Source organism: Moschus berezovskii, chromosome 8, assembly GCF_049115385.1.
Source record: "Moschus berezovskii isolate FMDL1 chromosome 8, NW_MosBer_1.0, whole genome shotgun sequence".
NCBI classification, from domain to species: Eukaryota; Metazoa; Chordata; class Mammalia; order Artiodactyla; family Moschidae; genus Moschus; species Moschus berezovskii.
The window spans coordinates 50884872-50897674 of record NC_142467.1 but is presented as its reverse complement, the minus strand read 5'-3'; the positions used below and the strand labels follow the sequence as shown (position 1 = coordinate 50897674).

The 12803-nt window shown below is 45.9% G+C and overlaps 1 protein-coding gene across 2 annotated transcripts in view; it reads left to right on the top strand.

Annotated features, from left to right (window-relative positions):
* Window positions 1-321: 321 nt before the first annotated feature.
* The window catches only part of AFAP1L1 (actin filament associated protein 1 like 1), a 76424-nt gene continuing 63942 nt past the window's right edge, over window positions 322-12803 (top strand). For both annotated transcript variants that reach the window (XM_055431164.2, XM_055431162.2), the window contains exon 1: window positions 322-442. In XM_055431164.2, the coding sequence (XP_055287139.1) occupies window positions 427-442 (16 nt within the window). In that variant the 5' untranslated portion in view covers window positions 322-426. The remainder of the gene's footprint in view (window positions 443-12803) is intronic.

Sequence of the window (12803 nt, the reverse complement as noted above, 5' to 3'; positions counted from 1 at the left end):
CCGGCTAGAAGTGTGGTAGCAAGCTTCTCGTCACCAGCGGAATGCAAGCAGAGCTCAACAGTGCCTTGGTCTGGGCAGGGGTGGGACGCGCGCAGGCACCGACATGAAAAGAAGTGTGAAACGGCCTGTGGGTCCTCTGGTGGCCCCTCCAGAGGGGCGCGAGGACTCGTGAAAAGCAAGGCGAGGCGAGGGTGTGTGGGGATGAGGGACACCCGCGGCCCAGGGGGCCAGGCGGGCTTCTGGTCTATTCCGGGAGCGGAGCGCAGGGGCGGGCGCGGGCGGGCGGGGGCGCCGGGCGAGCATCCTGTCGGGGGAGGGGACGCGCGGAGGGCGTCCCGCGGGGCCGGGGCCGGACTGGAGAGCACCGCGCCCGCCGCTGCCAGGCCCGCCGGAGGCACCGCGCCCTGCTCCGCTATCACTGGCGCCATGGACCGAGGCCGGGGTAAGAAGAAACGCGGCGCCCACACTTGTTGCTTTGCAGGGCGGTAAGGGGAGAACCGCGCGATCTAAAAGCCAGAGAGCTGGGGGCAGAGACTAGCGGGTTGGGCCGAGCCGAGGAGTGTGGGGGTGAGGAGGAAGGGAGAAGCGGGGGCCGAAGACCCGGCGCTGTGTGGACAGGTGCCTCCTGTGCCTGGGCTGCTAGGGGTGTGCTAGGGGGTCTCATGCCCCGGACTTGAGTTGCCTCCAGTGTGTGAAACCAGAGTTTTCATACACTCGGAGCCTTAACTTCATGAAAGATCCCCACAGGATTCCTGAGGAAGGCAAGCTCCTCTCACCCCATCCCAACCCCCTCCACCAAGGGTAGAATAGAGTTAACAACTCACCCTCTTGAAAACAACAGGGCGTGTTAAGCTCCTACTGCTCACACGCTGAGAAGCCCCAGGAGACACAAGTGTGTGCAGCTACCCAGGGTTTCGGGAGGAGGAGCTGCAGGAGTGCCTGTGGGTGCCTGCATGGGTGTCCGAGCCCTGGCTCTGAGCCTTACAAGCTGTGTGACCTTAGCCCACCCTCTTTCTCTCTGGGCTAGTGACAAGGTTGAACTGGATTGTCTCTGAGACCCCTTCTTACCTGGACAGTTTGAAGAGTTGAAGAGTATTTAAGAAAGGTTCACAAATGTGGTGGGGGTGCTTGTTGAAACTGCAACTAACAGGAGCATAGAGAGAGCATTTATGGGGGAGCGCGTGCATGGGAAGCTATGCCTAAATAAAGGCCTGGACACCTCAATGGGCTTGTAGCTGTTAAAAAAAAAAAAAGTGGCTTGCTTGAACATGGGGGCAGTGACAAAGGCTGGGAACCAGAACACCACTGTCACAACGCTCTGGAAACTGAGGAGACCACAAGTGTGAATGCACTTGGTAAACTGGCAAGTGCTGCCAACATGACAAGTAGTAGTATTCTTGTTATTATTATTATTATTAATGGAAAATTCCTCCCCTTCCTAATCTTACACACTTGCCCTATCTGCCTGTTTGCTGCACTGAGACCTCCAGGGGGAAAAAAGGAGTGGCCAGGGGTGTGGAAGCAATGAGTAAGGGCACTGGGGGCAGGGATGGGACCAAGAGCAGGTGTCCCGGTAACTCCTCTTACGGGCACAGCCAGAGTTCAGAGGGCTGCAGGGGACCCCAGACTTCCAATTCAAGGTGCTGGGGACAGCTTCCCCACCCACACCATCTCTAGCACAAAGTGCTGCATCAACCCTTTCCTATTAGGAGTTGGAAGGTCAGACAGAAAATGGGGGGACTTCCGGTTTGGCTCTTTGGGGACCAAGGCTGTGATCTATAAAGCAGTTCTTACCTGTTAACTGACTCCTGGACAAGTGTGCACAGAGCATACACACTCGTCGGGGAGAGAAAAAGAGAGCAGAGGTGCCTCTAATGTCTCCCATCCCCATCTCCCACACTGTACGTTTAAAGCAAACAGCACTGCCCTCCACCCCATCACACCCCACATGGTGCCAAATACCACCCTATTCCCAGTACAAAATCCTCAGTACAAAAATCCGTACCTAGCCTACCGAGTTGTAGAAAGCAGACTATGCCTTCCCTTGACAGACCATGAATGACAATAATTCATTCAGCTTAAAATGCTTAATAACTGATACCTCACTAAAGAAGGCTGCTTCCAGACCACTCTTCCTAGGAAGCCAGACTTCCCCAGGAATCTGTTAGTACTCAGAATGCTCTAGGGCGCTGACCCTCTCCCCTGCTGCAGGCTTCCTAGCCTACTTTATTTCTCCTTCATAGCTCTCGTCACGATGTGCCATTCCTCTAAGAGTCAGTTATCCAAATACATGTCTAGTGTCGACATAGCCTGTCAGAGTGTAAGCTTCAGGAAGGCTGGGAGTGAATCTGGGCAGGCACCCTGCTGACAGCAGTGCCTGGCACACAGTCAGTGCTCACTAACAGTGGCTCAAGTAGTTCACTAACAACATGAAACACACTTTATAGTGCACCCCAAATTGAATAGTTGCAATGCTGATTTTGAAAGATACATACCACTGAATCCTCACATCAGAACAGTGCTTCGTGACTTGCAAAGGCCTTCTCAAATGCAAGTGAAGTGGACGAGGCACACGGGACGAGGTCCTCTGTCTAGAAACTCAGTGGTCTTCCCTGAGAAATTACTGCAAAAACTGTAGGAATTAAAGCAAACACAACTGCATATGAACTAGAATACAAAATTTGTGTGGGTTTTTACGATAAAATGTGAGTCTTTACAAATCATTCTGGTGGAAATTTGTTGTGCCCATATCCCCAGGAGGGCGTGAGCACTCTCTTCTCTTGTCAGGGAGGTTTTAAGAAGCACAGGTCTCATTTCACCCTCATACCTACCATGTGAGGAGTGAGACTGTCATGCCCAGGGAAGGAAGCCACACTTCACTGTTAATAACAGTAACAACTGAAATCATCAGGGTATTATCATGAGCCAGGCAACATGCTCAGCTTTTTTCATGGCTACTCTTGGAACAAGCAACGGGATAGGGCTATGACTGGGTACTATTGTTAATCCCTACCTCACAGGAAGGCAGGTCTCGCAATGTATTAGTCAGCTAGCGCTGCCATAACAAAATACACAGATTGGGTGGCTCAAACAACAGATTTATTTCCTTACAGTTAAAGAAGCTAGAAGTCCAAGGTCATGATGCCATCTGGGTGGATTTCTGGTGAAGCCTCTCATCCAGGCCTGTATATGGTGGCCTTCCCATTCTGTCCTCACATGGCCTCTTCCCTGTGCACAGACAGAAAGAGACAGAGATTTCTGGTATCACTTCCTCTTCCTAGAAGGTCATCAGTCCTATTGGATTAGGGCCCACCTTTATGACCTCATTTAACCTGAATTACCTCCTTAAAGGCCCTATCTCCAAATGCAGTCACACCGGGGGTTAGAATTTCCATACTTTGGTGTATGGATCTGAGGTGGGGGCACAGTTCAATCCGTAACAGCAGGATTAGGGCACTGACATTAGCTTGTACAGTCATTCATCACATGAGAGACAGAGCTGGGTTTGAACCAAAGTCCTTATCTTAAACTGGCTGCTGTCTGACTCCACAGTGGCAGGTGACCTGCCCAAGCCCTGCAAGAGAAGAGGGCTCGGACACTGCATCTTCTTGCACAGGCCCGGGCACTTCCATCACGCCATAACCATACCGTTCAGATCTTCAGTAGCAATTACAGCATAAAAGCTCGGCATCAAAGTCAACTGACTTAAGAATGTAAACAAACCTAGCAAGTAGGATTTCTCTTCTAACAGGATATGTGTCTTCTCATGAGTAAAGGAGAATTCATATGATGCAGTAACAGACACAGAAATGACTTACCTTACATTATAAGGAAATTCCTTCCAGCAGGACTTCCCCAATTCATGAACATCATGCGAAGTATCAGCCACTGGTGAAAGTAACACCTTCACTGTAGACTAATGACTATGGACACCACCTTCTACAGAACCAATCACTTAACTCTTTAGCCTCACATAAAGATAAAATATGGATACTGATGATACCTGCTTCATGGGGTTGTTATTAAATGTACGGAAAATACTTCAGACAATGCCTACCATATGAGTCCCATTCAATAAATACTGGCTACAGTAATAATTGTGTTTTTTAAATCACATTTAACATAATAAAATTCTACTGGCCCCAAGCTGATCTGACTCTGAGGACACTTTTGAGTTCCCACTGTCTTTTAAGAACTGGGCTAGACAACTTCGCATACAGCTCAAAGACAGGGGCTATGTCACAATCTCTGTATCCTGGAGCTCTTTCCTGGTGCTTGTCTCTTGAAAATCCATCTCTGACATGCAATAACAGAACCATCTGACAAGTGTTTCTGAGTGACAAATATTTATAAACCAACATGTCTGTTTTCTCTTATTTATGCTATGTATTCGTGCCTACCGACTATAGTTGTATCTTCACAATTTTGCTTTTGTGAACTTTCTAGTGTTCTCAGGCCATCTTTGCTTAAGTCTTTGGTCTAAATTTTCCCTCATTCCCTTCTTAATGCCCAAGGTTCTGATATGCCTAGCTCATACAAAGCAATCAATTTTACCAAAGTTTCTTTCCTTTCTACTTCACAACTAGTTCTTTTTCAACTAGTTGCATTCAACCCAAGATGGGAGTTTCTTTTGCTGAATTATATATATTCTCTGGGAGATTATGTTGTCTCCTGGGCAATTTAAGACATAATCTGAAGCTCTGCTTTTCATTAAATGAGATTTTTTTAATTAATTTATTTTAATTGGAGGTTAATTACTTAACAGTATTGTAATGGTTTTTGCCATACATTGACGTGACTCAGCCATGGGTGTACATGTGTTCCTCATCCTGAACCCCCCTCCCACCTCCCTCCCCATACCATCCCTCAGGGTCATCCCAGTACACCGGCCCTGAGCGCCCTGTCTCATTAAATGAGGTTTTTATCATTCAAGAGATGCTAGAAGAACCCACTCTTGTCTTGCCTTTGGTAGACCAGCTTTGACATCTGTAACAGGAAAGCCACATCTTTCCTATCTGTGGCTTCCATTGGCCAAGCAGCCCACAGCCATTCCTACAGTGAGCTCCCTTCCATGCCCCCTCTGTGATTCACTGCCCAGTTTCTGTCCCCCAGGCTGTGAATTCCCATACCTCTTCCTGACATCTGAGTTAATTTTCTACTCCTGTCAATTACTGTTCTTCTGAAAGGAGTACACACCCATATGTTTTCTTCCAAACATGTTCCATAAAGTCATCTTTGTTAGCCTGGAGACTCGGCACGGCTGAGTGGTTCAGGGAATGGACAAACTTAGGTTTTCACCACAGCTTTCTAGCTGTATGATCTTGTATGAACTGGGTAAATTACTTAATTTCTTTGAATACCAGTTTCATTTCATTTGGAGTGTCATGAGGAAAGGTGATGCATGTAAGCGAGCACTTAGGAAGTATTCAGTAGATGACAGATATTACATTTATCAAATATAATTACTTGGATTTTAGCCACACTCTGCACTGGATGTATGCATAGGAGTTAACCTTACCCTCTTCTCTGTAGAGGCTTCTGTTGGTCAGTGGGCACCACTTCCATTTCCTAGTCCCACTCAGGGTTTTTTTCTGCCTCTCCCTCAAGTATCAGTTTCAAACTCTACTGCTCACATGAGTGAATACCCTGCCAAGTAAGCCCTCCCTGTCCACTCTCTGCCAAGAGCTTATCATTATTTCATTCTGATCTTAGGTTCAGAAAAATAACTGCTTTTGGATACCATCAGCTCCTCATACCCACCTTACCCTTCTAAAAAGAACCTTGCAATTGAACAGAAAAATAAAACCCCACCACCACACAGTCTCCTGCTTCTCCCCATATTCCCTCCTTGCAGTCTTACTTCCAATCACACCTTCTGACGAAAGCCCATTCCTAAGAGTCACAAGCAGCTTCTGTTTTGTCTAATTTTTCACCTCTTCTCATTCCCATCTCCTGGGCTTCTCTGTAGCTCTTTTCTAAATGGATTCTCCTATTTGCAAAGATGGAGAAAGCATGGATTTTGGAATCAGATAAGCCTAGGTTAAATTACCACTGCCCCAGCCATCTTCCAGAAGCCTTTTCTGTCTCCCCTTCCCCACCCCACTCCTGCCTGGCCTCCAATCCCACTGTTATAGGTGCTTATAGCCTCAGGGCTTCTCTTGCTCTAAGGCAAGTGACCCAGCTAAGTCTTGTTCCTCTAGTCTGCAAAGCAGGAAGAATGACACCCAGGATTAGGAAACTGCAATGTGGTCATGTATGGATGTGAGAGTTGGACTGTGAAGAAAGCTGATCGCCGAAGAATTGATGTTTTTGAACTGTGGTGTTGGAGAAGACTCTTGAGAGTCCCTTGGACCGCAAGGAGATCCAACCAGTCCATTCTAAAGGAGATCAGTCCTGGGTGTTCATTGGAAGGGCTGATGCTAAAGCTGAAACTGCAATACTTTGGCAACCTCATGCGACGAGTTGACTCACTGGAGAAGACTCTGATGCTAGGAAAGGTTGGGGGTGGGAGGAGAAGGGGACGATAGAGAATGAGATGGCTGGATGGCATCACCGCCTCTGTGGACATGAGTTTGAATGAACTCCGGGAGTTGGTGATGGACAGGGAGGCCTGGCGTGCTGTGATTCATGGGGTCGCGGAGAGTCGGACACGACTGAGCGACTGAACTGAACTGAACTGAATGTGGTAATATCTGTGCAGCAACCAGTGCCTGGCCCATGATAGGTGCTTGCATGCGTACTCAGTCACTTCAGTCGTGTCTGACTCTTTGTGACCCAATGAACTGTGGCTTGCCAGGCTCCTCTGTCCATGGGGATTCTCCAGGCAAGAATACTGGAGTGGATTGCCATTCCCTCCTACAGGGGATCTTCCCAGTCCAGGGATCAAATCCATGTTTCCTGCATCTCCTGCACTGGAGGCGGATTCTTTACTGCTGAGCCACTTGTTATTTCCCATCTTTTCCTGCAGCTCGATTTTTCTTGTATGGTGACTCTTGCCTTGTCTTTACATTAGTGCTGTAGACAACCAAGCCTCTTTTGAGGGCTGCTCTCAGTCTTCAGCCATGAGTTGAGCTCCATTCCTGCACTGGCTCCTACTTTTGGTATATTTCCATTTGGAAGTCAACTCATCCTCCAAGTGACCCAATTGTGAACTCATCTTATTCACCACCAAATCAAATCACCCTTCCTGTTCCTCTTTTCTCTATTAACAACACAACAATGTGAGGAGCTATTGAAGGAAATGGGGCTGTTTGTGAATAAAACTAAATTTGAAGGGGGGGATATGGGATCATTTCTGAGACTAGCTGTCCTGTAGAAGAGTATTAGAAAGACTCTTCAGAAGGCTATTCAAGAGGTTAAGTAGAGACTAGCTGGGGCACAATCTGGAAGAAGCAAACAAATGAAAAGAGCTATTCAGTGGCAGAGTAAGAGGTGCCCAGAGACATAATGAAGCAGAAGATGAGTGGACACAGATCGGGGAGTCCTAGAATGACTTCTACGGGGACCACAGTAGTAGATAAATTAGAACAACTGTCACTCAATTCAAGAGGTTTCCCGAGGCATGGCCCTTTTGAAAACTATAGAGAACGGAACTTGTAGAAGTATATACTTTACCTTTTATTCCTCTTTTATTCAAATGTATATCTATCATAGCTTTTAATGGGACTTATGAATTATCTATGCTTGTGGATAGAATATGGGAAGAAGAGGGCCTGATAACAATTAAAGACAGTTATTTAAAACTGTAGATCTGATTATGCTTAAACTGCTTAGTGGTTTCTCACTATTCTCAAAATACAGACTACAATCATGGTGTGGTCTCAAGAATTGCCCTGCCTTTTACCAGCTCCCTTTGGGCTCCTGCCCCTGTCTTACTGTGGACTCTCCTCACAATGGCCTTTGTAGCTTTACCTGGTTAACTCCTTCCTTCTCATCCTTAGCAATCTGCTCAAATATTACTTCCTCAAAACAATCTTTCCCTGTCTCCCATGCTACATCCCCCATTACAGGTAACCCTAGCACTCTGTACCTTTCATTCGTTACCATCTTCACAGTTCAGTTCAGTCGCTCAGAAGTGTCTGACTATTTGCGACCCCATGGACTGCAGCACGCCAGGCTTCCCTCTCCATCACAACTCCCGGAGCTTGCTCAAACTCATGTCCATCAAGTCGGTAATGCCATCCAACCATCTCATCCTCTGTTGTCGCCTTCTCCTCCCACCTTCAATCTTTCCCAGCATTGGGATCTTTTCAAATGAGTCAGTTCTTTGCATCAGGTAGCTAAAGTATTAGAGTTTCAGTTTCAGCTTCAGCATCAGTCCTTCCAATGAATAGTCAGGACTGATTTCCTTCAGGATTGACTGGTTGGATCTCCTTGCAGTCCAAGGGACTCTCAAGCGTCTTCTCCAACACCACAGTTCAAAAGCATCAATTCTTTGGCACTCAGCTTTCTTTATAGTCCAACTCTCACATCCATCCATACACGACTACTGGAAAAACCACAGCTTTGACTAGACAGACTTTTGTTGGCAGATTAATGTCTCTGCTTTTTAATATGCTGTCTAGGTTGGACATAGCTCTTCTTTCAAGGAACAAGCGTCTTTTAATTTCATGGCTGCAGTCACCATCTGCAGTGATTTTGGAGCCCAAGAAAATAAAGTCTCTCACTGTTTTCATTGTTTCCCCATCTATTTGCCATGAAGTGATGGGACTGGATGCCATGATCTTAGTTTTCTAATGTTGAGTTTCAAGCCTACTTTTTCACTCTCCTCTTTCACTTTCATGAAGAAGCTCTTTAGTTCTTCTTCACTTTCTGCCATAAGGGTGGTGACATCTGCATATCTGACATTAATTATATTAAAAATATACCCCCAGAGGTCTGATCAGTGGGTCTGGAATGAGGTTTGGGAATGTGTACTTTTTGCAAAGCTCGCAGGTGAGTCTGACATGCTTGCTGTTTTCATGCACAGGCTTATCAGGACCTTTGACCTTGCTCAAACACCTCCCTTGATTACTTGCTCCAGCACTGCCTTTCACACTTTTCAACCAAGTGAAATTCTAGTGTTTGGTCTGTTACCCAAAGTGGCTTCTGAAAGCTTGAAGTGTCTCATTTTATCTAAAGCCAAACAAATTTCTATTATCATCCATAACATACCTGAACAAACACCCCCCCACCAAAAAAATCTCTGGGCAGTGGACTTGCAGACACACACAAGGTTTCTTCCCTAACCCCACCCTGCCCTCCACCATGGACTCCCAGAGTATGGGTACTCTAGCCTGAGAGGACAAACCTCCAATAAATGTGCCAAGCACACAGTGCCAGCAGAGAAATGGATCTGGACATAGAAGCAGAAGTACCATGTCCTAGCGAATGGCTCAGCCACTCACTTCTGCAACATAAGTACATACATTTTTATAAAGCTTTTAACTTCTAGAAACCTTTTCACACTTGCCAATTGTGTCCATTCCCACGTAGTGTCACGGTTGTTAATCATAGAATGCTTCCTTTAGAGCTTGGGCAACTCTGGCAGTCATACAGGTTCTCGCTCAGCAGTCATCCACAGTGAGGTCACTTTGGGCCAGAAGGAACCTGTGTAATAGCAGGGATATTCAAACAGATAATTGACCACTAAAATCCTTTCTCTGGGACCCTTTCAGCCTTGAGATTCTCTTCAATGACTTAACTCTGGTAAAAGCCTTGTGAAGTGGTCAGCTGAGACATTCTCCCAGTTAGACAGATGTAAAAACTGAGGTTAAAAAGATGCCTCTGCTTTTCCCTCTCCCTGAAAGAGAGCACTCAGCATCACCTCCATGAAAACCATCTGCCACTTCCTCCCTGGTCCTTCCCTCTGACTGGGTTACCACCACCCTCCTCAATTTCAGTTCTTAGGATATTGTATTGTACTAACTTAAATGCCTCCTCTGTGTATATATGAAGCCTGTGCTGTGAGACTGTCTCTACATCTTATTTCCAGGGTCTAGCACATAACAGATGTTTAATAATAATTGCCAACTGAGCACTCACCATGAGTCAGGCAGTTTACATATGTACATTGAGCCATTTAATCCTCTCAACAATCATGAAGCTGATGCAGTTTGACTTTCCTGTGTATAAAATACGCCATTAATTTTATTGAGGGAGAAATTCCATCCAAAAATGTTGCCAGCAATTGTGAGGGGAGAGTATCTGTACAATGTGTAGTTTCTATTTTTTTAAATCACAGCTAGGGCATGTATATGAATTAGAAAGATGTAAATACAATTTTGTGTTAAAAATTTTGTAGTTTATGGCAAAATCTGGTTCTGTGGTAGACTGATAAGTACAGTCCCTGTGAAAGCATGTTTGTGGCCCATGTCAGTGTGTGAATGCACAATAATTTGAAGTTTTTGATATATTTGTGATATTTATCTTCCCTGAGCCCTGCAGTCTCATCACCACCACACCTCCCAACAGAATTTGATGGGAATGTTCATCGTGACTTTGCCATCTGTTGCATTTTAAGTTTATTTACTGTAATTTATTTTCAGTACCTACTTTAAAATGTGTCGTATATGTATTTTTTTTAAATATCCCAATTTTACGGATGAAAAGACTAAGACCTAGACAGGTCAATTTATATACCCAGCCCTGGCCGTCTCCAAACCTAAGTTCTTTACCATCGCTCTCCACTGCTTGTCCAGTGGAGAGAGGCATTCCCAGGTCTATTACGTGAAGGACCTGCCAGATAAGCCACAAAGACTTAATAGGTGAAGATTTCAAGGTGGGAAGCAGGGGAGAGAAAGGGAATCTAAACAGTTCCAGGAGGGACAGCTTCCATCAGTGAATGGTACAGCCAGGCAGCTGGCGTGAGACTTTATTTCTTACCCGTCACACTCCTCCCACTATGGCCCTTAGAATTCAAGAATTCTATGGCGTTTAGAATTCACGAAACATTCATCCTCCTTGAACTGGCAAAGATCCTGCCCCAGGAGGGCCCGGGCAGGGTTTTGTCCTCCACCTAAAATTCCATTCAGGGAATCCCAGCCACACCCCAAGTGGGGGTGGAGGCGCACAGCCTGCCAGCCCTGATTCTTCTCCCTGCACAGCTGTCAGGCTGCAGAGGGGGCAGAATGTGGCACCACATTGCAGTCATTCCAGCTCTGGGGAATTTACTGACAGAACGTCCCACAGGAGGCAAGCTCAGGGGCTTTTTATAGCCCTCTAAGAACCTAGGGGAAAACTCATCTCCTGAGAGGGGATAAGTGGGGCACGTGCCCTTTCTGGGCACCATTCCCTCAATCATGCAATCTCAGATGACCACAATCCAAATCAGGGTAAGGGTTATGGTGAAGTGAGCAGTGTGGAATGGTGAAACCATGTTCGCTGACCGAGGTACAGGGATCCCGACCAAATCTAGTTACTTGAATCTCCTCCTTGGGCTTCAGTTTCTTCACCTGTCAGGTCGAAGTGTTTATTACAGCATGGGTAGCAGTATACCTCGATTGTTAGACCAAATCCAGAACACCACGTCTCTTTGTAAATAAAGTTGTATTGGCCCACAGCCATGTCCATTCATTATGTTTTGTCTATGGCTGCTTTTTTGCCAAAAGAGCAGAGTTGAGTAGTTGCAACAGAGGCCCATGTGTAGCCTGAAAAGCCTAAAATATATGCTATCTGGTCTTTTACACAAAAAGTTTGCCAACCCCTGAATTAATCTGTAGAGTCTGGGAGTGTCTGCCTAGAGTACTGTGGTGAGAAAGATTCTGAGGGTGTGTCCAGGCTGAGGAATGAAGCCCTGTCCTCAGATCATTCAAGAGGACGTACTCAAGACTAATATTTGGAAAGGCCCCAGAATGCCATTTACCAGTGTTTTCCAAACTACATTTAGCCTCAGAATCCTTCTGCAAATAAAATCTTAAACAAAGAGTTGCTCTGAGGGAAGTAGGAATGAAAATACTGAGTACAGTCCACTCCATCTTCCTACTCCCAAGGCAGCCCCCAGAGAAGCCTCCCAGACCCCAGAGCTCCATCTGCGGAACATTTGAAAACCGCCTGTCTAATCTTATGCCTCTCACTTTACAACTGGGGAAACCGAGGCTCAAGGGGTGGTGTCGTGCCTAAGGTCGTATGATGGACTCCCAGTCAGCTTTCCCCAGAACCACTCACGTGGTCAAGAGGTGTCAGTGTAACACAGCGTTCTGTTGGGGAGAAAGCCTGTCCACTGGCCTTGGGGGCCTCAGTGCTGCCACTGGTACATGCCTGGCCTTACGTGCCCTTGCTGACCCAGCAACCCCAGGGGTTCAGGGCTGGGACACCACTGACACCTGTCCGTGCTTCATGGTGTTTTAGTCAAGACTTAAAAAACTTTTTTCTGAGACCGCAAGAATCAAAAGAAAAAAATCAAGATTGAATTGGACCATATTCTTAAAAATATTTCACTGATACCAAACATACTTTTGAAAGAACATCGTAAATTTGCTACATCAATTTGTTCATTTATTCTGTTTTCTTTTTTCAAAAAGCTATTATTTAATAGATAAAATATCTTTAAATCAGTGAAATCTTAGAATGGAGAAATTATGATAATTTATACTAAGGCTTTCTTTTGAAGATGGAATCAGATTTATTCATTTGTAGAATAAATATTTATTCTTCCTGCTCATTCTTGTTGAAGAGTTTGCAAAGGGTAGATCCAACCGATATGAAACCAAGTGGGATTTTTTTTTTTTTAAGCTTTACTTGAAGCAAAAAGAAAAGTGATCTAGGGGTGTGCTGGGAACCCAGAGGGACTGATCGCATTTCCTCACCTCCAGCCAGCAACCAGC